This window comes from Oryctolagus cuniculus, chromosome 3, assembly GCF_051225735.1.
Source record: "Oryctolagus cuniculus isolate XC-2025 breed Fujian yellow rabbit chromosome 3, ASM5122573v1, whole genome shotgun sequence".
In the NCBI taxonomy this organism is placed as follows: domain Eukaryota; kingdom Metazoa; phylum Chordata; class Mammalia; order Lagomorpha; family Leporidae; genus Oryctolagus; species Oryctolagus cuniculus.
This window is the reverse complement of record NC_142869.1, coordinates 66,532,096-66,555,312: the sequence shown is the minus strand read 5'-3', so window position 1 is coordinate 66,555,312 and position 23,217 is coordinate 66,532,096. Positions and strand designations below refer to the sequence as shown.

Genomic DNA, 23,217 nt, shown 5'->3' with positions numbered 1-23,217 from the left:
AGCCAGGAACACCAACTCCATCTGCGTCTCCCACATAGGTGGCTGGGCCAGTAGATCAGCCATCATCTGCTGCAGGTGCGTTAGGAGGAAGCTGGATCTGAAGTAGAGCAGGCAGGCCTTGAACCAGCACTCCAATATGAGGTGCAGGCATCTTGAGCAGTAGATTACCCTGCCGTGCCACAATGCTGGCTCCTGACCTTCGTATGTTTGACTGAGCTTACTCTGTGCCTTCTCGGTGAGAACATGTTCAATCATATTTGTCAAATGAGAAGACAATAGGGATAAACATGCTATGAAAAAGTGTGGCTGAAACACTCAGGGGGTCAATGAGCTTTCTCGTCCCCACAGTGAGTTCTTTGATCGAGTCACTGCATCTCTGAGTCTTCGTCTTGCGTCTGTGACACAGGGATCAGCTTTTCCTCCTGCACAGTGCTGCTGTGGTGCCACTGAGGAACTGTGCTAGGCTGTGTGCTGAGGCAAGGAACATAAGGCTTACCTCTGGCTGCTACAAGAAAGAAAACTCTAGTATTTTGTATTTCAGAGTCACGTGGCTTTTCCCAACCTCACGGAGAGAAAAATACTACAGATTTGTTATACGAACAGTAGAAACACCCCCAAATAATGAACAGGACAAAGGAAGAGAAAGACACAGGAGAGCAAATCAACTAGTCACATTGCAGTTCGACCCCGACATGATGACTTTCAGAAAGTTTTAACTGTTTAATGAATCCACACAGGAATTTCAGCAGCTCTTCTGAAATCAGCTGAAGAGATAGCGGGTAGTATCTGTTAAGAAGAGCTGAAAAAGCTGGGATTATAAGCATCCCCTACACTATAAAGAACCAAGTATGGAGATAAGTTGATCACTGCCATCACATGCTGATCCAGTCCATTTTCCAGTGCATAGTGCAATGAGGAAAAGAAAGTCAGTGTGGTGAATTTTCCATGAAGCTGTATTTATTGAATTGAGCCTACTTAAGATTAGGTCTTTTTTTGTCTTGGATTATTAAATTGTCCTTGCTTTTATGAAATGTACTTTTTTTAAACTGGAAAATGGAAAGTTGACAATGATATTATGACTTGGATTTGGATTTACTCAGAGAGCTTTGAGTTTGAATTCTGGATCTACTCAAAGCAAATGCCTTCAGGCAAATTTCTAATCCACTTAGGCATGATTCTCTGTGTGTAAAGACACAGAGAATTGAATGATATATTCAATACTATTTGCAAAGATCCTAGCTTAAATGTAGCACATGGTAGGTGATCAGTTATTGGAGATGACTGTATGAATAACAATGTGTAGGTGTTATTTAGATAAAGAAATTCAATGTAATGTCTTAATGGCATAAAATTACTGTTACCACTACTGCGGTAAATGTTTTCCCTTTTTTCCATGGTGGCCTCACTGGGACCTAGCCTTATCTTTGCTCCATGAGTAAATCTCAGAGAAAGTTTCCCTTTCATGCACATGGCCAACCAAGCAGCCTTGTATTGGTGGTAAGGAGCAATCCAGAACCAGTGTTAAGAGTGGAGCAGTGTGCCTACTGGCTAATGTTTTTTTATTGGATCTAGACTTTATTTATTTATGTACTTAATTTTATGGGGAGGGGTGGGAGAAAAAGAGAGAGATCCTCCAGCTACTGGTTCCATTCCCAAATGCCTACAACTAGAGTTGAACCAGGCCAAAGCTAAGAGTCTAAATTCAATTTGGGTCTTCATGTGGGTGGCAGGGACCTAAGTACTTGAACCATTCCTTGCTGCCTCCCAGGGTACATATTAGCAGGAAGCTGGAACTGAAAGTAGAGCTAGGGCTCCTGTACTGGATGTGGGCATCCAAAATAGCGTCATAACTACTGAGTCTAACACCCACCCAAGATCTTGATTTCACTCATGCCCTTGGTTATAAGACTAGTACTTATGACTTCCTGTTACGTAGCAGTTTTATATTCCCAGTGCTTAATAAATTATAACTTCTCAATGATTGTTTTTCAGTGATTTGAATGAGCAAGTGTACAAATAAACAGCTGCTGTTCGTTTCAGGGACCTATCTGAAATAGATAGCATTTTGATGGGTAACCTTTAAAACTAAGAGAGACAGAAAACAGGTAAAGGATGGGAGTCCTTTAATACTAAAACCTACTTACATTAAGTCCATGATGGATATTACAGGTGTTCTGGCAGGAATACTCCTAGTCAAAAAATAAGTTTTTAAAAATATCTATTTATTTGAAAGTTAGAGTGACAGAGAGGGAGAGTCAGATATCTTCCATCCACTGGTTTACTCCTCTAATGCCTCCAACAGCCAGGACTGGCCCAGGCTAAAGCCAGGAGCCAGGAACTCTATCTGGGTCTCCCACATGGGTGACAGGGACTCAAGTACTACAGCCTTTATCCACTGTGTCCCAGGTGCATTAACAGGGAGCTGAATTGGAAGCAGAGTGGCCTGGACTTAAACTGGTGCTCCTATATGGATGCCAGCATCCCAAATGGTGGCTTAACCCATTGTGCTACAGCACTAGCCTCCTTCCTGCTTAAAATTTTGAGCTAAATTTGAGCTCAATGTCTAGAAACATCCAGACTGACGTCTCAGACACCTCAAAAGACAAACATATCTTCTTAGATGGGCCTTTGACTCCAATATAATGTGTGCAGTGCAATGACCAAATTGTTTTAAAAATATTTGCAGGCCCCTCTTGGAGTACAGAGGTGGCAAGCCATTTTGCTGTCTTCTATCCATCTGGGGTCCTCATGGGACAGTGGTGGCATAAGAAGGTTTTTAAGACAGATACCTTGCTTGAATTCTGCATTAGAAGCTGAGGAGAACAATAATGCAGGACAAATCCAGGTTTAATGAGTTCTGAAGCTTTATATAATTTAGCTGCCCTACTTAAAAATAAGACCACAAATAAAACAAGATATAAATGTATTCAATTAGAAGGATATCCCTCCACAACTCCCAAAAGTGGGGATGCCAAAGCTTAAGCTTAATTAGCATCCCATGTAATCTCTGTAATAATGGAAGCAGCATTTTAGGAGAAAGAGATTTGTGCTATAATGCTGATGGATGGGATATTTTAAACATTTGCTTACAAGAAAACATGGATATGCTAAATGTAGCTCCAGAGACAGGCATGAAATGCCAAGTGCTGAGAATGCAAGGAGAGAGAAGAGGCCATCCTAAATTGCCCAGTGACAGTTACATGCTCAGGAAGCCTTCAATTAATTGTAAACCTGATATAGATTTCTTTTCTGTTAGTGCTCCTTTTCTTTAATATTATACTTAGTAAGTCCCCACTCTAGTCGACTTGGCTGTAAGTGATTTGTGATCATTTATATAAACACTTCAGATTGATAGTGACTGTGACTTTGAGTGCCGACATTAAGTCAGGCTACTGTGCTGAGTGGATTAATCTCATTTAATGCACATATTGACGCTGTAAGTTTTTCACCTTGTAAATAAAGAAATAGTTTGAAGCAAGTATTGTGATGCAGTAGTTAAGCTGCTGCCCAAGGATGCCCACATCCCATACTGAGTGCCTAAGTTTGAGTCTTGCCACTGCTTCTGACCCAACTTTCTGCTAATGGGCAACCTGGGAGGCAGCAGAAGTCCCTGCCACACACATGGGACACCTGGATGGAGTTCCTGGATCCTGGCTTCAGCCTAGCCCAGTCCTGGCTGTGGCAGGCATATTTGGGTGAATCAGCAGATACAAGATTTCTGTCTCTCTGTTGCTCTGCCTTTCAAACACACACACACACACACACACATAAAGAGAAAAAGAAACAGGTTTACAGAAGTGACTTGCAAGTAAGAGATGGAGACAGATCTTCTGTCTTCTGAAGCTCTTAACCATTGTGCTATACTGAGCTACTGCAACACACACATACAACACGTGCATTCCCAAATTCCCATTGACCTTTCCAAATTTATCAGTGTCCATGCTAGTTTGCAATTTCATCTTCCATTGCTCTCACTACCCATCTTTACCCCTGCCTCCAGTAAATGGATTTTGACTAAGATGCAGGTTATTACGAAAACCAAAAAGGAAGAGATTAGGTACAATGATGGTACAGGTAGGTACAATGATGATTACTTATTTATCTGGATTCTCTTTTTTTCTTTTAACGATTTATTTATTTATTTTGAAAGAGTTCCAGAGAGGGAGAGACAGAGAGAAGGACACACACACACACACACACACACAGACACACACACACACATACATAGAGAGAGAGAGAGAGAGAGAGAGAGAGAAAGAGAGAGAGAGAGAAAGAGAGAGAAAGAGAGAGAAAGAGAGAGAGAGAGAGAGAGAGAGAGAGAATGAGAATCTCCACTGGTTCACTCCTCAGATGGCTGCAATAGTCAGCAGTGGGCCAGGCTGAAACAAGGAGCTCGGAGCTTCACTGGGGTCTCCCACATGGGTGGCAGGGGCCCAAACACTTGGGCCATTAGGAGGGAGCTGGATTAAAAGTGGAGTGGCCACCTAGCGGCGCCGGCACACCGGGTTCTAGTCCCGGTCGGGGTGCCGGATTCTGTCCCGGTTGCCCCTCTTCCAGGCCAGCCCTCTGCTGTGGCCAGGGAGTGCAGTGGAGGATGGCCCAAGTCCTTGGGCCCTGCACCCCATGGGAGACCAGGAAAAGCACCTGGCTCCTGGCTCCTGCTATCGGATCAGCGCGGTACGCCGGCCGCAGCGCGCTGGCCGCGGCGGCCATTGGAGGGTGAACCAACGGCAAAGGAAGACCTTTCTCTCTGTCTCTCTCTCTCACTGTCCACTCTGCCTGTCAAAAATTAAAAAAAAAAAAAAAAAAAAAAAAAAAAAAGTGGAGTGGAACACAAACCAGCGCCCACATAGGATACAGGTTTATAGGTTCTGCCTTTACCTGCTATGCCACAATGCCGGCTCCATGGATTCTTTTCTTGTTTGTCTTTATTTCCCACAGCATAAAACAGAAAACAAGACACTTGCTTTCTTGTTTATATTTACATAGACATATTTAAAGAAAAACCACCAGTTGACATCATAATTATTCTTTTATTTATTGTCTGGCTAACTTATACAGATGTCAGGGTAGGTTCTACCTACCACTTAAACTATCCTGATAACATAGATATCAAAATGTGTCTGTTTACATAGTGCAATGGTATGAACAATTTTTTTCTTCCCCTAGAGCCCCTGACTATAAACAGGGAAAGATTAATTTCATGCCAAAATTTTTAGGCACTTTAACAGTAACAAAATTGGTATTACAAGTTAAAATATAAAGGCCTAACCATTTTTACAAATATGCAAGTAATTTTTTACTTAGACATAAAAAGTTGATTTCTTTCAAATCACAAAGTAAGGCACCATTGGATTAAACATTTTTCTCTGCTTTTACTAAATAAAATGCATAGTGAAATAAATACTGAACACTGAATTTTAATACTGTAATACATTTCAATATAAAATGATATGTAAATGTTAAAATACTGTATTGCATCTTGAATCCATTTATCTGAAAATTTTATGGGAAAAACACATGTGTAAGATCTGATTTCAGGGAAGGGAAAAAAATGGTTTTTATGATTTGCCATAGTTGGAAAATGTTAGCATAGATCTTTCTCACCAGTACTGTATGCTATCAGGTTACTAAAGGTGTAGGTGTATGAGACACTCCCTTAAAAATACATTGTAAAACATTGTACATGAGTAGCAACTTTGAGCTGTGACCTTGTTTCAGACTTTTAGAATGGTACCTGCAAAGTTGAGATATATAAGGTATCCAGTTCTTACTACTCAACAACATTCAGTCTTTGGATCAGACTTTTCTCCCTTGAATTTGCTAGGAAGGCCAAAGCCCATTGTTCACTAGGCTTTATCTTAAGGATGTTTATCACTGCTGACTTAGAAGAATTCCAAGTAAAATACTGCTAAATTACCAAAATGTTAGAAAAAAAATCTTTAAAAATACTCTGCCAAACTCATTGCATCTTTGTATTTCTTGATTCTCTTTGGGTAAAGAGCCCCTAGTGACTGTATGAAAGACAGATGAGTATTAGAGGAGAGGGGAGAAACAAATTCTGTAATGTACTAAGCCCAGGATTGGCCAGGAAAGTTATAAAAATACAATATATTCAAATCAGTAACTTCATAATTTATTAAACATCCTACTTGTCAGAACTCTAAGTTCTTTTGCTTTTATATAAATGAAACATTTATTTATTCCATAAATAGGAATACATCTTTCAGATTTTTCTTTGGATTGGTTTCTTGTTAGCATCTGCCAGCAACACGCACGAATACACTGAAGTCATGATACAAAGCTTAGGTAGATATACATAAACATATGTGGTTGTGTGCTTTTAAAAAATAAGCAATGGTACTTTTAAACATAATCAACCATATAAAACGTCTAAGTGGAAATTGCTTTCCAACTCTATACCTAGATTTAAAAGTCCCGGTAAAATTTTGTAAACAAAAATCATGTAAAAAAAGGCAAGTCTGGCTCTTCCCTATGGTCCTTAAGCGAAGCTTTATTTGCATAGATCCAAGACAAATCATTCTCCCCAAAAGATTCAAAACAAATTTCCTCTAGTTTCTACTAGCGATCTCCCCAGTTTGCTCAACCCCAGAAGCATCAGAGTGAATCTTTCGAGTTTGCCAATCAATTCAAATCTCTCTTCTTCCACATTTCTGATTTGATACCACTGCCTGCCTCTCTTCCCCTCCTACCACGCCTTCCTAGCATATCCAACCCTAAAGAGCCTGCTCAGCGAGAGAGGAACACAGGCAGCTTCAAACCCGCCAGGCAGGCATCCAGCTGACAAGTGAGCCGCGCAAGCCAGCTGGTTCTGAGCTGGAACCCCTGACAGGGTTTCAGTTGCTTGCCAATGGCTTTACTCCACGTGCCCCTAAGCCCTATTAGGTCAGTTTCTGACCCTGGTACTGTGAAGCAACACTTACACACAGATACTAAGGGAAGAGGAAAATAAGAGACCAAAATCTATGGTCAAGCTGTCAAACAAGGTGCTGGTTCCTCACTTTATTTCTAGGTACCAGTTGAATTGCTAAAGCTCATTTTGCCTTTTTTGTTTTTGAAATGAGATTTTTGATTAGTTTCCACCTTCCAGACCTTGCTGTCCAATATGGTAGCCATCAGCCACATGTGGCTATTGAGCATTTACAACATGAGTAGTCCAAGTGGAGATGTGCTAGAATGTAAAACACATACTGGATTCTGAACACTTAGTACCAAAAAAAGTGAAATATATCATTAATAATTTTTATATTGATTGCAGGTTACACTGATATTTTGGATGTACGGGGTAAATAAGATATATTACAGTTAATTTCACCTTTTTTCTTACCTTTTTATAATAACCTACTAGAATCTTGAAATTGTATATGGGCCTCACATTTTATTCTACTGGACAGTCTACCTCAGACTGTCCAAGATCGGCCGTCCTGCACCCACAAAAGTTTCAGGTGTGCCCTTGCTCAGCAATGTGCTTAGGTCTGTGGTTCATGGAAACAGGAGGCCACGCGTGCAAAAAAGGCATGAAAGGAAACAGCCCTCAGAGACTCTAACAGTTACAGCCTGTACCACACAAGCAGTGCATGTTTGAATTTGGTTGGTTGAAAGCTGGGACCCAATTCATCTCTGCCTACTTACTGCAAAAGCTATGGATCCCCAGCAGCCAGCGCTGGCAGCTGCAGCTGAAGCGAGCAATGACTTTGAGAATATGTACAATATAACAAGCTAGGTGCATTTCTTCCCCATCCCACCCCGGCACATGCCTTTTCCTCACTTTCCCTTCTTTCCTAATGTGAAGGGGACAAGGGAAGAAAAATGGGAGGGAGGGTGTGTACAATTCTCATATAGCAACAACAGAAGCAGCTCTTGGGCCTGGGTGGAGAAGAGCAGGCAAAGATCACCTTGGGATGGGAGGAAGTGGTGGGGCACCCCGTTCTCTTCGGTTGGAGCCACCTAGAAGAGCAAACAAACAGTTTTTGTTAGAAAACTTCTGTTCTCACTGTGGAAACTCTGATCGAGGCTGTAAGCTCACTGACATGTGGATGAGAAAGGAAGAAGCGATAAATGAACGTGAACCTTAACAGAGGAGGACCCACCACTGCTACTAAGTACCTGTGCAAAGGAAGTTACAGAGCTGCTTTCCTTCTTATCACAGAGTACGTGTTGATTAGAGATTTAGAGAATATGAACAGGCTCAGACGATGAGCCTAGTGATTAAGATGCCTGCCTCCCGATACCAGTGTCTGGGTTCATTCCCAACCCTGACTCTTGACTCCAACTTCCTACCGATGCAGCCCCCTGGGAGGCAGTGGTGATGGCTCAAGTAATTGGGCTCCTGCCACTCTTAGGAGACATCTAGATTATGTTTCTGGCTCCAAGCTCTAGTCCTGGCCCAGACTTGGCTGTTGTGGGAATCTGGGGAGTGAACCTAGTAGATGGGCACCCGCTCTGTCAGCCTATCTCTCTCTCTAACTCTCAAATAATAATAAAAAAATGGATAAGCAAAAATAAAACAAAAAATTCATCTATGCTGGTATCACTGAGAGATAACCTCTAACAATGAATGTGTATTTTCCATTTAGAAATGGTTCCCTTTTTTCCTCCAAAGTAAAGTCATATAGTCAGTCTTACCCTTTTTTATTTATTTATTTATTTATTTATTTATTTTTTGACAGGCAGAGTGGACAGTGAGAGAGAGAGACAGAGAGAAAGGTCTTCCTTTGCCGTTGGTTCACCCTCCAATGGCCGCCGCGGCCAGCACGCTGCAGCCGGCGCACCGCGCTGATCCGATGGTGGGAGCCAGGTACTTATCCTGGTCTCCCATGGGGTGCAGGGCCCAAGGACTTGGGCCATCCTCCACTGCACTCCCTGGCCACAGCAGAGAGCTGGCCTGGAAGAGGGGCAACCGGGACAGAATCTGGCGCCCCGACCAGGACTAGAACCTGGTGTGCCAGCGCCACAAGGTGGAGGATTAGCCTAGTGAGCTGCGGCGCCAGCCTTACCCTCTTTCAATGTCATTGGTTGTTAGAAATATAGTTATTTAAAAATTTTAAAAATTTATTAGGCAGAGAGAGAGAGAATCTTACATCTACTGGTTTACTCCCCAGTGCCCACAGTGGTTGGTCGGGGCTAGGCTGGTATCAAAGGTGGGGTCTTAGGGGCCAGTGGTGCGGTGTAGCAGTCTAAGCCTCCACATGCGGCACTGGCGTCCCTCATGGGCACTGGTTCATGTCTGGCTGCTCCTCTTCCAATCCAGCTCTGGAATATGGCCCAAGTGCTTGTGCCCCTGCACTTGGCGTGGGAGACCCAGAAGAAGCTCCTGGCTCCTGGCTTCAGATTGGCTCAGCTGCAGCCATTGTGGTCATTTGGGTAGTGAACCAGTGGATGGAAGACCTTTCTCTATCTCTTCTTCTGTCTGTAAGTCTACCTCTCAAATGAATAAAAATGTTTAAAAATCTTAAAAAAAAAAAAAAAAGCTGGGGACTCAAAGTACATTCCAGGTCTCCTACCCAGGTCACATGAACCTAATTACTGAAGCCACCATCACACCTCCACTCCCTCTGCCTCTCAGGTCTGCACTGGTGGAAAGGTAGGGTCGCGGGGCTGGCACTGTGGTGTAGCAGGTTAAGCTGCTACTTGCAGCACTGGCATTCCATATGGACTCCAGCTGCAGTCCTAGCTACTCCACTTTTGATCCAGCTTCCTGCTAATGCACCTGGGAGGGCAGTGGAGGATGGCTCAAGTGCTTGAGCCCCTGCACCCACATGGGAGAATTGGAAGAAGCTCCTGGCTGTTGCAGCCATTTGTGGAGTGAACTATGGATGGAAGATCGATCTCTCTCTCTCTCTCTCTCTCCTTGTCTCTGTAATTCTGCCTTTCAAATACATACAATAAATCTAAAAAAAAAAAAAAAAAGATAGAGTCAGGATTGGAGTGGGGAATCAAAGCCAGGCACTCTGATGTGGGAGGTGGCAAACTATCCCTCTTTGCAGATGATATGATTCTTTATTTAGGGGACCCAAAGAACTCTACTAAGAGACTATTGGAACTCATAGAAGAGTTTGGCAAAGTAGCAGGATATAAAATCAATGCACAAAAATCAACAGCCTTTGTATACACAAGCAATGCCATGGCTGAGGAAGAACTTCTAATATCAATCCCATTCACAATAGCTACAAAAACAATCAAATACCTTGGAATAAACTTAACCAAGGACGTTAAAGATCTCTATGATGAAAATTACAAAACCTTAAAGAAAGAAATAGAAGAGGATACCAAAAAATGGAAAAATCTTCCATGCTCATGGATTGGAAGAATCAATATCATCAAAATGTCCATTCTCCCAAAAGCAATTTATACATTCAATGCAATACTAATCAAGATACCAAAGACCTTCTTCTCAGATCTGAAAAAAATGATGCTGAAATTCATATGGAGACACAGGAGACCTCAAATAGCTAAAGAAATCTTGTACAACAAAAACAAAGCTGGAGGCATCACAATACCAGATTTCAGGACATACTACAGGGCAGTTGTTATCAAAACAGCATGGTACTGGTACAGAAACAGATGGATAGACCAATGGAACAGAATAGAAACACCAGAAATCAATCCAAACATCTACAGCCAACTTATATTTGATCAAGGATCCAAAACCAATCCCTGGAGTAAGGACAGTCTATTCAATAAATGGTGCTGGGAAAACTGGATTTCCACGTGCAGAATCATGAAGCAAGACCCCTACCTTTCACCTTACACAAAAATTCACTCAACATGGATGAAAGACTTAAATCTATGACCCGACACCATCAAATTATTAGAGAGCATTGGAGAAACCCTGCAAGATATAGGTACCGGCAATGACTTCTTGGAAAACACCCCAGAAGCACAGGCAGTCAAAGCCAAAATTAACATTTGGGATTGTATCAAATTGAGAAGTTTCTGTACTTCAAAAGAAACAGTCAGGAAAGTGAAGAGGCAACCGACAGAATGGGAAAAAATATTTGCAAACTATGCAGCAGATAAAGGGTTGATAACCAGAATCTACAAAGAAATCAAGAAACTCCACATCAAAACAACCCACTTAAGAGATGGGCCAAGGACCTCAATAGACATTTTTCAAAAGAGGAAATCCAAATGGCCAACAGACACATGAAAAAATGTTCAAGATTACTAGCAATCAGGGAAATGCAAATCCAAACCACAATGAGGTTTCACCTCACCCCAGTTAGAATGGCTCACATTCAGAAATCTACCAACAATAGATGCTGGAGAGGATGTGGGGAAAAAGGGACACTAACCCACTGTTGGTGGGAATGCAAACTGGTTAAGCCACTATGGAAGTCAGTCTGGAGATTCCTCAGAAACCTGAATATAACCCCACCATACAACCCAGCCATACCACTCCTTGGAATTTACCCAAAGGAAATGAAATTGGCAAACAAAAAAGCTGTCTGCACATTAATGTTTATTGCAGCTCAATTCACAATAGCTAAGACCTGGAACCAACCCAAATGCCCATCAACAGTAGACTGGATAAAGAAATTATGGGACATGTACTCTATAGAATACTATACAGCAGTCAAAAACAATGAAACCCGGTCATTTGCAACAAGATGGAGGAATCTGGAAAACATCATGCTGAGTGAACTAAGCCAGTCCCAAAGGGACAAATATCATATGTTCTCCTTGATCAGCGACAACTAACTGAGCACCAAAGGGGAAACCTGTTGAAGTGAAATGGACACTATGAGAAACAGTGACTTGATCAGCTCTTGTCCTGACTGTTGATATACAATGTAATACTTTATCCATTTTAGTATTTTTTTGTTCTAATACTATTGGTTGAACTCTGTAATTAACACACAATTATTCTTAGGTGTTTAAATTTTAACTGAAAAGTGATCCCTGTTAGGAATTTGGAAAACATTATGCTGAGTGAAATAAGCCAGTCCCAAAGGGACAAATATCATATGTTCTCCCTGATCGGTGACAACTAACTGAGCACCAAAAAGGAAATCTGTTAAAGTGAAATGAACACTATGAGAAACGGTGACTTGATCAGCCCTTGCCCTGACTGTTGATGAACAACTCAATACATTATCCCTCTTAGTATTCTTTTTGTTTGTTCTACTTAATAGTTTTGGTTGAATACTGTAATCAATACACAGTTATTCTTAAGTGTTGAAACTTAACTGAAAAATGATTGCTGTTAAATATAAGAGTGGGAATAAGAGAGGGAAGAGATGTGCAATTTGGGACATGCTCAAGCTGACTTGCCCCAAATGGTAGAGTTAGAAACATACCAGGGGATTCCAATTCAATCCCATTAAGGTGGCATGTACCAATGCCATCTCACTAGTCCAAGTGATCAATTTCTTTTCACAATTGATCATAATGATAGGACTAAGAGCCAAAGGGATCACATAAACAAGACTAGTGTCTGCAAATACTAACTGATAGAATAAAAAAGGGAGAGAACGATCCAATGTGGGACGCGAGATACACAGCAGACTCATAGAATGGCAGATGTCTAAACAGCACTCTGGCCTCAGAATCAGCCCTTAAGGCATGCGGACCTGCCTAAAAGCCCATGAGAGTATTTCACACACGGAAAGCCAAGACATTCTGGCAAAACAAACAAACAAACAAAAAACACCTAAATGAAAGATCTCTGCAAGTGAGATCCCTGTGGAAAGAACAGGTCATCAAAGAAGGAGGTACCTTTCTCTGAAGGGAGGAGAGAACTTCCACTCTGACTACAACCTTGTCTAAATATGATCAGAGTTGGTGAACTCAAAAGGCTTCCATAGCCTTGGCAACTCATGACAAGAGCCTAGGGTGATTACTGATGCCATAAACAAGAGTGTCAAATTGTTAAGTCAACAACAGGAGTCACTGTGCACTTACTCCTCATATAGGATCTCTGTCCTTAATGTGCTGTACATTGTGATTTAATGCTATAACTAGTACTCAAACAGTATTGTTCACTTTGTGTTTCTATGTGGGTGCAAACTGTTGAAGTCTTTACTTAATATATGCTAAACTGATCTTCTGTATATAAAGAGAATTGAAAATGATTCTTGATGTGAATGGAAGGGGAGAGGGAGCGGGAAAGGGGAGGGTTGCGGGTGGGAGGGAAGTTATGGGGGGGGGAAGCCATTGTAATCCATAAGCTGTACTTTGGAAATTTATATTCATTAAATAAAAGTTTAAAAAAAAAACAATGCACCAAAGGCCCTTTCCCACAAATGGCTATTAATGAAAATCATAGTCTATTACATGGAGATACTATAGTTTCATCAATCTGCTTTTGTTGGGTATTTCAGTATCTTCTGATTTCTGAACAATGCTCTATTTTACTGTTGTTTTTATTAGTATTTTCCTAATGATTAGTGATATTAAGCATCTTTTCATATGCTAATTGGTCATCTGCATATAGTTCTTTTTAAAAAAGATTTATTTTATTTATTTGAAAGAGTTAGAGAGAGAGGTAGAGACAGAGAGAGAGGTCTTCCATCCGCTGGTTCACTCCCCAGATGACCGCAATGGCCTGAGCTGTGCTGATTGGAAGCCAGGAGCCAGGAGCTTTTTCTGGGTCTCCCACGTGGGTGCAGGGGCCCAAGGACTTGGGCCATCTTCTACTGCTATCCCAGGCCATAGCAGAGAGCTATGGATTGGAAGAGGAGCAGCCAGGACTAGAACCGGCACCCACATGGGATGCCAGCACTTCAGGCCAGGGATTTAACCTGCTGTGCTACAGCGCTGGCCCCCTGCATATAGTTTTTTTTTTTTTTTTTAAGTTGATTTATTTATTTGAAAGGCAGAGTTACAGAGAGGCACAGGCAGAGAGAGCGAGTGAGCAAGGTCTTCGATCTGCTGGTTCACTCCCCAGATGGCCACAACAGCCAGAGCTGCACCTTTCTGAAGCCAGGGGCCAGGAGCCTGGGGATTGAACTAGCAGATCAAAGACCTTGCTCTCTCTCTCTGCCTCTGTCTGACTACTGAGCAAGGAGAGGGATCAGAGGAAACATAGGTAGTCTGTCACCCTTTGCCCCTCCTTGTCCTCTCTCCAGATTTTTTCCTGTGAGGACAGAATCATCTGGACTGAGAACATCTGTCATGGCTTGGACCATCAGCTCACACCCCACAATGGGAAGCAAGGGCTGGCCTTTTCCATAGCTGTAAATAGGTGTCACTCAAAGTGTAACCTACACTGCTCAGGGATGTCCAGGCAGGCAGCTATAGGAACAGAATAAAACTTGTTTTTTTAAAGAATATTTATTTTGGTTGGTGCCATGGCTCACTAGGCTAATCCTCCGCCTGCAGCGCCGGCACCCCAGGTTCCAGTCCTGGTTGGGGCGCCAGATTCTGTCCCGGTTGCTCCTCTTCCAGTCCAGCTCTCTGCTGTGGCCCAGGAGTGCAGTGGAGGATGGCCCAGGTGCTTGGGCCCTGCACCCCATGGGAAACCAGGAGGAAGCACCTGGCTCCTGGATTCAGATCAGCACAGTGCTCCGGCCATAGCGGCCATTGTGGGGCGAACCAACGGAAAGGAAGACCTTTCTCTCTGTCTCTGTCTAAATCTGCCTGTCAAAAAAATTTAAAAAAAGGAAAAATATATTTATTTTATTTATTTGAAGGCAGAATTAGAGAGGAGGGACAGAGAGATCTTCCATTTACTGGTTCACTCCCCAAATGGCCGCAGCTGGACCAGGCTGAAGCCAGGAGCCAGGAACTCCTCGGAGTCTCCCACATGGGTACATGGGTCCAAGGACTTGGGCCATCCTCCACTGCTTTTCCCAGGCATGTTAGCAGTGAGGCAGAGCAGCGGGGTCTTGAACTGGTGCCTATATAGGATGCTGGCACTGCAGGTGGAAGCTTAATCTGTTATGCCACAACACTGGCCCCTAAAATTTGGTTCTTAATAATAACTTACTTAGTTGTGTTATATATATGAACTACTGTCATTATAAAATAGTAAATATGCCTAATGCCAGAATACTTAAAGTAAATCTGGAAAATAATTTGTGGGGACAGTGCGAATTAATTCACTAACTTAAGGCATATTCCCAAGTGCCTGCTGTGACTCGGGCACGGTGACACTCAAGGAAGATGCATTAGTGGGCAATCCACAGTTCCGGTCTTTAAGTTGTTTACTTGCATCTTACAGGAGGAGGATGGGGAAGGGAATACAGCCATTAAATTAAAAGCCAAGAGGGTAAGGGGAAATTGGTTCTGTTACTGATTTTAAAATATGAATAATATTTAAATTAGATTGAGAATGCCTGTAGAAAGTCAGGAAGAGTTATTCAGAGTCTATATGAACATCCCTTCAAGTACATTTGTTAGTGTCCAAGAGGGAAGAAAAACTGGCTGTTCTGACCAGATGGAGGTCCCTCTCCTACTGAAAACACACACTCGAGGAGGTCAGCTCCATGTGAAGACCTGTCATCAAAAACTTCACCCACCGGCTGGTGCCGCGGCTCACTAGGCTAATCCTCCGCCTAGCGGCGCCGGCACACCGGGTTCTAGTCCCGGTCGGGGCACCAGATTCTGTCCCGGTTGCCCCTCTTCCAGGCCAGCTCTCTGCTGTGGCCCGGGAGTACAGTGGAGGATGGCCCAAGTGCTTGGGCCCTGCACCCCATGGGAGACCAGGAAAAGCACCTGGCTCCTGGCTCCTGCCATCGGATCAGCGCGGTGCGCCGGCCGCGGCGGCCATTGGAGGGTGAACCAACGGCAAAGGAAGACCTTTCTCTCTGTCTCTCTCTCTCACTGTCCACTCTGCCTGTCAAAAAAAAAAAAAAAAAAAAAAAAAAAAAAAAAAAAAAACAAACTTCACCCACCAACCCTTGAATGACAGTTTTATTTTCTTTTTCTTTTCTTTTTTTCTTTTTTTTTTTTTTTTGACAGGCAGAGTGGACAGTGAGAGAGACAGAGAGAAAGGTCTTCCTTTGCTGTTGGTTCAACCTCCAATGGCCGCCGCGGTCGGCGTGCTGCGGCCGGCGCACCGCGCTGATCCGATGGCAGGAGCCAGGAGCCAGGTGCTTCTCCTGGTCTCCCATGGGGTGCAGGGCCCAAGCACCTGGGCCATCCTCCACTACACTCCCTGGCCACAGCAGAGAGCTGGCCTGGAAGAGGGGCAACCGGGACAGAATCCGGCGCCCCGACCGGGACTAGAACCCGGTGTGCCGGTGCCGCTAGGCGGAGGATTAGCCTAGTGAGCCGCGGCGCCGGCCCGAGAGTTTTATTTTCTTTATACCTATTTATTAGGCGCTGTCTGTGAGCTGAATTTTTCTAGGGATTAAGGGAAGCAGCAATATTCTGTTTATTTCTGGTATCTGTTCATCGAAATTTTCCTAAAAATATTTTCAAACTCTTTGAATTCTTCAATAGAGACACAACGCATAGCTTGACTCAATTAATGTGACCCAGTCAAAACATCTAGTATTGTCCTATGTCTTAACATGCAGTGTAACTGTCCCTCTCTCTCTCTTCCCATGACCTGAGACTGCCAGCTGTCACTTCTCACTGATGTAAGTGATTGGGCTTTCTAATTGACCTTAACCTTAGCTGATATTAATCTGCTCCAAGGCTGGCAACCACCAACCAGAACTTATGGAAGAACTGTGTGTGGAGGAGCAGCAGCAGGCTCTGCGTATGGGTAAAGTGTTCTGCTGTGGACTTTGTGACCGCCATGTGACTTGCTCATACACCTTTTCTCCACACACTTCTGGCTTGGGAGTTTGGTTCTGAGGCTAAGGCTGCTGCATGTCGGAGCCTCATCAGTGATACCTGTATATTTCATGCTAATTCCTCCTTACCCCTGTACATTTATTGCTGTGAAATTCCGGTTTGTCTATTTTTCCTTCTTGGTCACATTTCTTCAATAGAGGAAAAGTGATTCCTTCGTATGGAAGCATCACATGTATTAGTAAAAAGGCAGAGACCATCTAAAGTCTAGTCATGCTAAGTTACTGAATGCGGACTCGATGGACTCCTGTGAAACAAAAGCCATGTGATAAAACGGGGAAGTGTTTGCTACGTCATGTTATACAAACCCCATCACCAAAAAACCGTACTCTCTCATCATAACTAGTACTACCAGCTTGCACGGACACATTAACTATTTCCTGTAAGCATTCTGGCTGGGTCTCCCCAATTTCTTTCTCAACGTGCATGGAGAACTGACCAGAATTTAAATGGCTCCAAATAATTTAAATAATTGATATTATTTAATAAATTTAAAATTCTAAAAATAAAAAAATTAATAATTTAAACTGACCTGAGTTTAAATGGCTCTGCCTGATCCAGTAAGAGGCCTGGAATTCCCATATGGACCCACACATAACCCAGGCTATTCAAGTATGAATCTGCCCAAGCCCTGGCAGAAATACTCACTGCGGCTCTCGTTTCTTGCCAGTTTACTGGGGTAACTTTTGGCTGTTGGTACATATGGCTCTGGAGGTGGCAAATCAGAAATTGGGTGGAAGAAGAATCTGCTTTCCCACTCATCTGGGGGAGAAAGAGACAGTGTTGTCAGTAACAGCGTGCGCTGAAGACTTATGCAGTGAAAGGCATGGATGAAATCCAGAGAGAGGACTGCAGAAGTCACTCCTGGTTTTATGCCCAGAAGGTTATAGAAAAGCTGCAAGAATTACAAATGTCACTGAGCAGTACATTGATCAAATATGCTGGTTTGCATATCAAAGCAAAGTGATTTCAACTCCAGAGATCAGGATCCAGCCAGTCCCCCTTAGAAGTGGGGACTAAGGTATGGGACCCCTATCTTCCCACCAGTGGGCTCAAGAGTAACTGGGGAGCACTCTGATAACCACGACAGAAATGAGTGCTTAATATCCACAGGCCCTTGAGGCTGTTACTTACAGCGAACTGTCAGAAGATAAGCTACAAAAAAATTTTTTTCATTATTCTGGAATCTCTGGAAAGTTAACCAAAATCAGACTCAAACAAAGAACAGGTCAAAGAAAAATGGCATGTCTTTTTGGGAGAGCAACTATTATTTTTTTATTTGAAATCACAGTGGGCCCTAAAATGGTTAGATCAGTGCAGTGCAGTATGGTAACAATGATGGAACAAGAAATGTTAGCACCAGTGAGCAAACCACACACACCTTCACATGAAGAATCTTGGAAGCCATTTCTAATTGATGTTGATGGTGGAGGCGGCGGAGGGGCCCCAGCACCAGGCCTGTCGGGGGGAAGTGGAGGCCGGGGGCCACTCCTGGGGCTGTCAACTCCACTCCTGGATGGCAGCTGAGGGGTGGCAGGCAGGGCCCGCGATGTGCTGCCATTTCTGCTTACTGGAGGTGGTGGGGGGAGGGGGCCTGGAGCAAGAAAAAAAAAGCCATTTAGTTCAGTCCTACTTTATATCATGCATTACTATTATAATAGTCATCATTAGTGTACATCTAAGGGGTGTCTGCTGGATTCAGTTCTTAAACTAGGGCATATGGAGAAATCGTGGAGACTCTGCCAGAGATTTAGCTGAGAAAAAAGTAGGCACATATAAACACAGACACACAAAGTACATATGTACACATGTATATATAAATACATATTCATAGCTAAATGGCTGTTTTGGCTTTGAGTTAGTTATTGAGATTGCAGATAATACAATGAAATTGAAAACGTGATAGTCTATTTATACTGACAACCATATAATTTTATATATATTTCATAATCTTTTTTTTTAAGATTTATTTATTTGAAAGGTGGAGTTACAAAGAGGGAGAGGCAGAGGCAGAGAAAGGTAAGTCTTCCATCCTCGAGTTCATTTTCCAAATGGCCGCAACAGCTGGGGCTGGGCCAGCCTGAAGTGAGGAGCCAAGGGCTTCATCTGGGTCTCCCATATAGGTAGCAGGGGCCCAACTACTTGAGCCATTTTCTGATGCTTTTCCTGGGACATCAGCAGGGAGCTGGGTCAGAAGTGGAGCAGTCAGGACTCAAACCAGCACCCATATGGGATGCCAGCACAGCAGGTAGATGCTTAACCTACTATGCCACAGCACCTGCCCCTGTCATAATCTTATTAAAGAGTGGTTGAGAGCTGGTGCTGTGGCATAGCTGGTTAAGCAGCCTAGCTGCTCCACTTCTGATCCAGCTCCCTGCTAATGTGCCCAGGAAAGTGGAAGACGGCCCAAGTGCTTGGGGCCCTGAACCCATTTGGGAGAGCTGGAAGAAGCTCCTGGCTCCTGGCTTCAGCCTGGCCCAGCCCTAGCTGTTGCAAACATTTGGGGAGTGAACCAGAGGATGGAAGATATCTCTCTCTCTTTCTCTCTCTCTCTCTCTCTTTCTCTCTCTCTGCAACTCTGCCTTTCAAATAAACAGATCTTCAAAGATAGTCATGAATTATTTTAGGCCTTCAGAAGAATTAAGTTCTTCAAATGTACAGGACTATTGCCAATTATACAAGTATCTTTCTGTGATGCCTACAGCCTGTTTCCGGGCAGGAAACCAAATACCAGTCAGTCATCCTGAGCACAGCAGGAGTTCCTTCTTGCTTCTTCCTCTTTGCAGAGCAGATGAGCACAGGGAATGACAAACAACTAACAACATCCTGGGCTATAAACGCTAGTGAGGGTCCTGACCTTGAGCAAGCTGTTGCCCTGTGGAACTTGACTTCCTGTCCTTGAAAGAATGCCAGATAGTCACCTTTCTCATGCTACTACTACCAGGAGTTAATCAGCCAAAAATCAAATAAAAAGTACTAAAAAAGAATTGGAAGCCATTTTTAAAAAAGAACAGTGGGATGATAGAACCATAACGTTTCACATTCCTGGGAAAAAATTAAAAATAACTTATTTTTGATAACACAAATGAAATTTATTTTGACTTTCCCATTCTCCAAATATAGAGGCTATTTGGGTAGTGAGAACATTCAAACAAACCAGGGACCAAACTTGAGCATTTCCTTATGTATATTGGAATAGCCTGAGTAGTGATTACTGATCTTCAGCAGCAAGTTCCACTCACGAGACACCAACGTCTTACATAAAGACAATGTCATATAGTGCTAGAAATATAAATTTCTCATCACCCACAGACTCAGAATCCAACAAGGGATCTTGACTTCAACACCTTGCCCACTGCAGGGATCCCTGACAGGAAGTCTTGGCTCCAGAACTCGATGGAGCCTGGCAGGTCTCTCAAGGAGTCCTCAATGCCTCCCCTTTGCCAGGTTTATTTACTGTCCCATCTGCTTATCCTCGTTGCAGTCCCAGGCAGCAAGAGTTGATTTCCTGGAAGAAAGTATCTCATATGCTGTGGGTTTAACTCCTACCTATCATGAACTGTAAACTGTGGCCTGGTTAAATTTGATTGACCTCATCTTGTTCTGTTTCTTAAAATAAACCTTCATGTTTCTAACTTTACAACCTTGCGGCTCCCTGCTTTAAACCAGGAAGGGACAATGGAAAAGAAAATAGATTTCTATTTCCCAGAATAATAAAAACAATCATTTATTGAATATAATTACATTCCAAGAAATAAGAAAACTACTGCAAATCCTTGTCTCTCTTAATTCTTGCAACAACCTTGAGAGGTGCAGGGATAGGTCTCAGAAGGTTTGGAAGCTTAAGAAGCCCAAGTCTATGGGCTAATGAGTACAACAGTCAGGATTTAACTCCAAATATATTAAATTCTAAGGTTCACTTCCCTACCAATGAAATAAAATCACATCTCAAAATGTGATGGCCATGGGGCCAGCGCTGTGGCTCACTTGGTTAATCCTCTGCCTGTGGCACCGGCATCCCATTTGGGTGCCGGGTTCTAGTCCTGGTTGCTCCTCTTCCAGCCCAGCTCCCTGCTGTGGCCCAGGAGGGCAGTGGAGGATGGCCCAAGTGTTTGGGCCCCTACACCCGCATGGGAGACCAGGAGGAAGCACCTGGCTCCTGGCTTTGGATCGGTGCAGCGCCAGCTGTAGCAGCCATTTGGGGAGTGAACCAACGGAAGGAAGACCTTTCTCTCTGTCTCTCTCTCTCTCACTGTCTATAACTCTACCTGTCAAATAAATAAATAAAAAATAAAAAATGTGATGGCCCTTGATGGCCTCTCATAGGTTCCTTGTGGGAATGTAAACTGGTAAGAATTTTCTGGGAGGCAGTTTGGCAGTAGTTCCATTTCTAGGAATTCATCCACAGGAAATACTTAGAATTGCCACAGATAGTTACAAGAAAGTAGCACTGTATTATCTGCAACAGCAAAGATCTAGAGATGGCTCAAATGATCAAGTGAAGTTAAACAAAGCAAGGTGCACTGTAGGTCTAATGTCACGCAGTCATCAAAAAGTTGGGTTGTAAAAGAATGGTTAATCACATCAGAAAATGTTAATTAGGTATTATTAAGTCAAAAGTAAATTATCGAACAATATACAGGTAGTGTGACACTGATTTTGTAAAAAAAAATGCATGTGTGTGTCTATGTGTGTCTACATATATCTCTTTTTTAAAAAAGAATTATTTGAAAGGCAGAGGTAGAGACAGAGAGAGAGAGGTTTTCCATCTACTAATTCACTCTCTAAGTGGCCCCAATGACTGGGGCTGGGCCAGGCTAAAGCTGGGAGCTCCTTCCAGGTCTTCTACATGGTACAGATTTGGGCCATCCTCTGCAGCTTTCCCAGGAGCATTAGCAGGGAGCTGGATCGGAAGAGGAACAGCCAGGACTCAAACTGGTGCCATTATGGGATGCTGGTACTGCAGGCAGGTCTGGGCTTTACCCCCGCTATGCCACAGCGCCAGACCCTACATATATCTTTTAATTCCATTTCCTGTGAACTTTTCGAAGCACTCCCTATGTATTTTAACAAGACTGAAAAGATACATAAAAATTGTTCTAAAGACGAGGCGCAATTTAGCCTAGTAGTAGATTCCTGCCATCCACGCTGGAGTACCCAGGTTTGATTCCTGCCTTGGCTCCCGGTTCCAGCTTTCTGCCGGTGCAGACCCGGGAAGCAGCAGTGATGCTGTAGTGACTGGGCTTCTGTCACCCACAGGGAGACTCAGGTTGTGTCCTCAGCTCCAGGCTTCCATCCCAGCCCTGACCACCATAGGTGTCTGGGGGAGTGAACCAGCAGATGGGATCTCTCTCTCTCTCTCTCCCCCTCTCCTGATCATTAAAGTTTTTTTAAATGTTATCAATAGTGGCTGGTGCCATGGCTCACTAGGCTAATCCTCTGCCTGTGGCGCTGGCACCCCGGGTTCTAGTCCCAGTCAGGGTGCCGGATTCTGTCCCAGTTGCTCCTCTTCTAGTCCAGCTCTCTGCTGTGGCCCAGGAAGGCAGTGGAGGATGGCCCAAGCCCTTGGGTCCTGCACCCGCATGGGAGACCAGGAGGAAGCACCTGGCTCCTGGCTTCGGATTGGTGCATCATGCCGGCCGTGGTGGCCATTTGGGGGGTGAACCAGCGGAAGGAAGACCTTTCTCTCTGTTTTTCTCTCTCACCGTCTAACTCTGCCTGTCAAAAAAAAAATGTTATCAATAGTTATTTCTGAATGGTGGTGGTAGTAGGATTATAGGTGATTTTCCTTTTTTTTCTCAAAGAAGTGCATTTTATTTATTGTCATTTGAAAGGCAGAGAGAGAGAGAGAGAGAGAGAGAAACACAAGAATCTATTGATTAATCTACTTGGTAGAGCTATACAGAAAGCTCCTTAGTTACTTTAGGGAAAATCACAGACACTGGGTAAGAAGAAAAGTGTTCTGTTCTCATTTATCCATTGAAGTCTATTTAGGGGGTTGGTGCTGTGGCGTAGTAAGCTGGGCCTCTGCCTGCGGCGCCAGCATCCTATATCGGCACTGGTTCATGTCCCAGCTGCTCTTCTTCCAATCCAGTCTCTGCTATGGCCTGGGAAAGCAGTAGAAGATGGCCCAAGTCTTTGGGCCCCTGCACTCGCATGGGAGACCATGAAGAAACTTCTGGCTCCTGGTTTTAGATCAGCACAGCTCTGGCCATTGTGGCCACTTGGGGAATGAACCCATGGATGGAAGACTTTTCTGTCTCTCCCTCTCTTTTTTTGTAACTCTCTCAAATAAATAAATAAAAAAAAGTATTCAGTGAGATACCACTATATTTAGGAATTTGATTTAATCTACTAGACACTAAGTATTTGTAGTCAATTCCATGCAGCATAATGGTTTGCTGGAGTGTTTCAAACTGTACTGGACATTATAATCACTGGGGAGCTGGTCTT

The 23,217-nt window shown here is 43.4% G+C and overlaps 1 protein-coding gene across 5 annotated transcripts in view; it reads right to left on the bottom strand.

Moving 5' to 3' along the window:
* Positions 1 to 5,013: 5,013 nt before the first annotated feature.
* The window catches only part of WIPF1 (WAS/WASL interacting protein family member 1), a 129,409-nt gene continuing 111,205 nt past the window's right edge, over positions 5,014 to 23,217 (bottom strand). For all 5 annotated transcript variants that reach the window (XM_008258766.5, XM_008258767.5, XM_089328128.1 and 2 more), the window contains exons 6-8: positions 18,146 to 18,358; positions 17,413 to 17,526; positions 5,014 to 7,968 (exon numbers count right to left, since the gene is read on the bottom strand). In XM_008258766.5, coding sequence (XP_008256988.3) covers positions 7,913 to 7,968; positions 17,413 to 17,526; positions 18,146 to 18,358 — 383 coding nt within the window. In that variant the 3' untranslated portion in view covers positions 5,014 to 7,912. The remainder of the gene's footprint in view (positions 7,969 to 17,412; positions 17,527 to 18,145; positions 18,359 to 23,217) is intronic.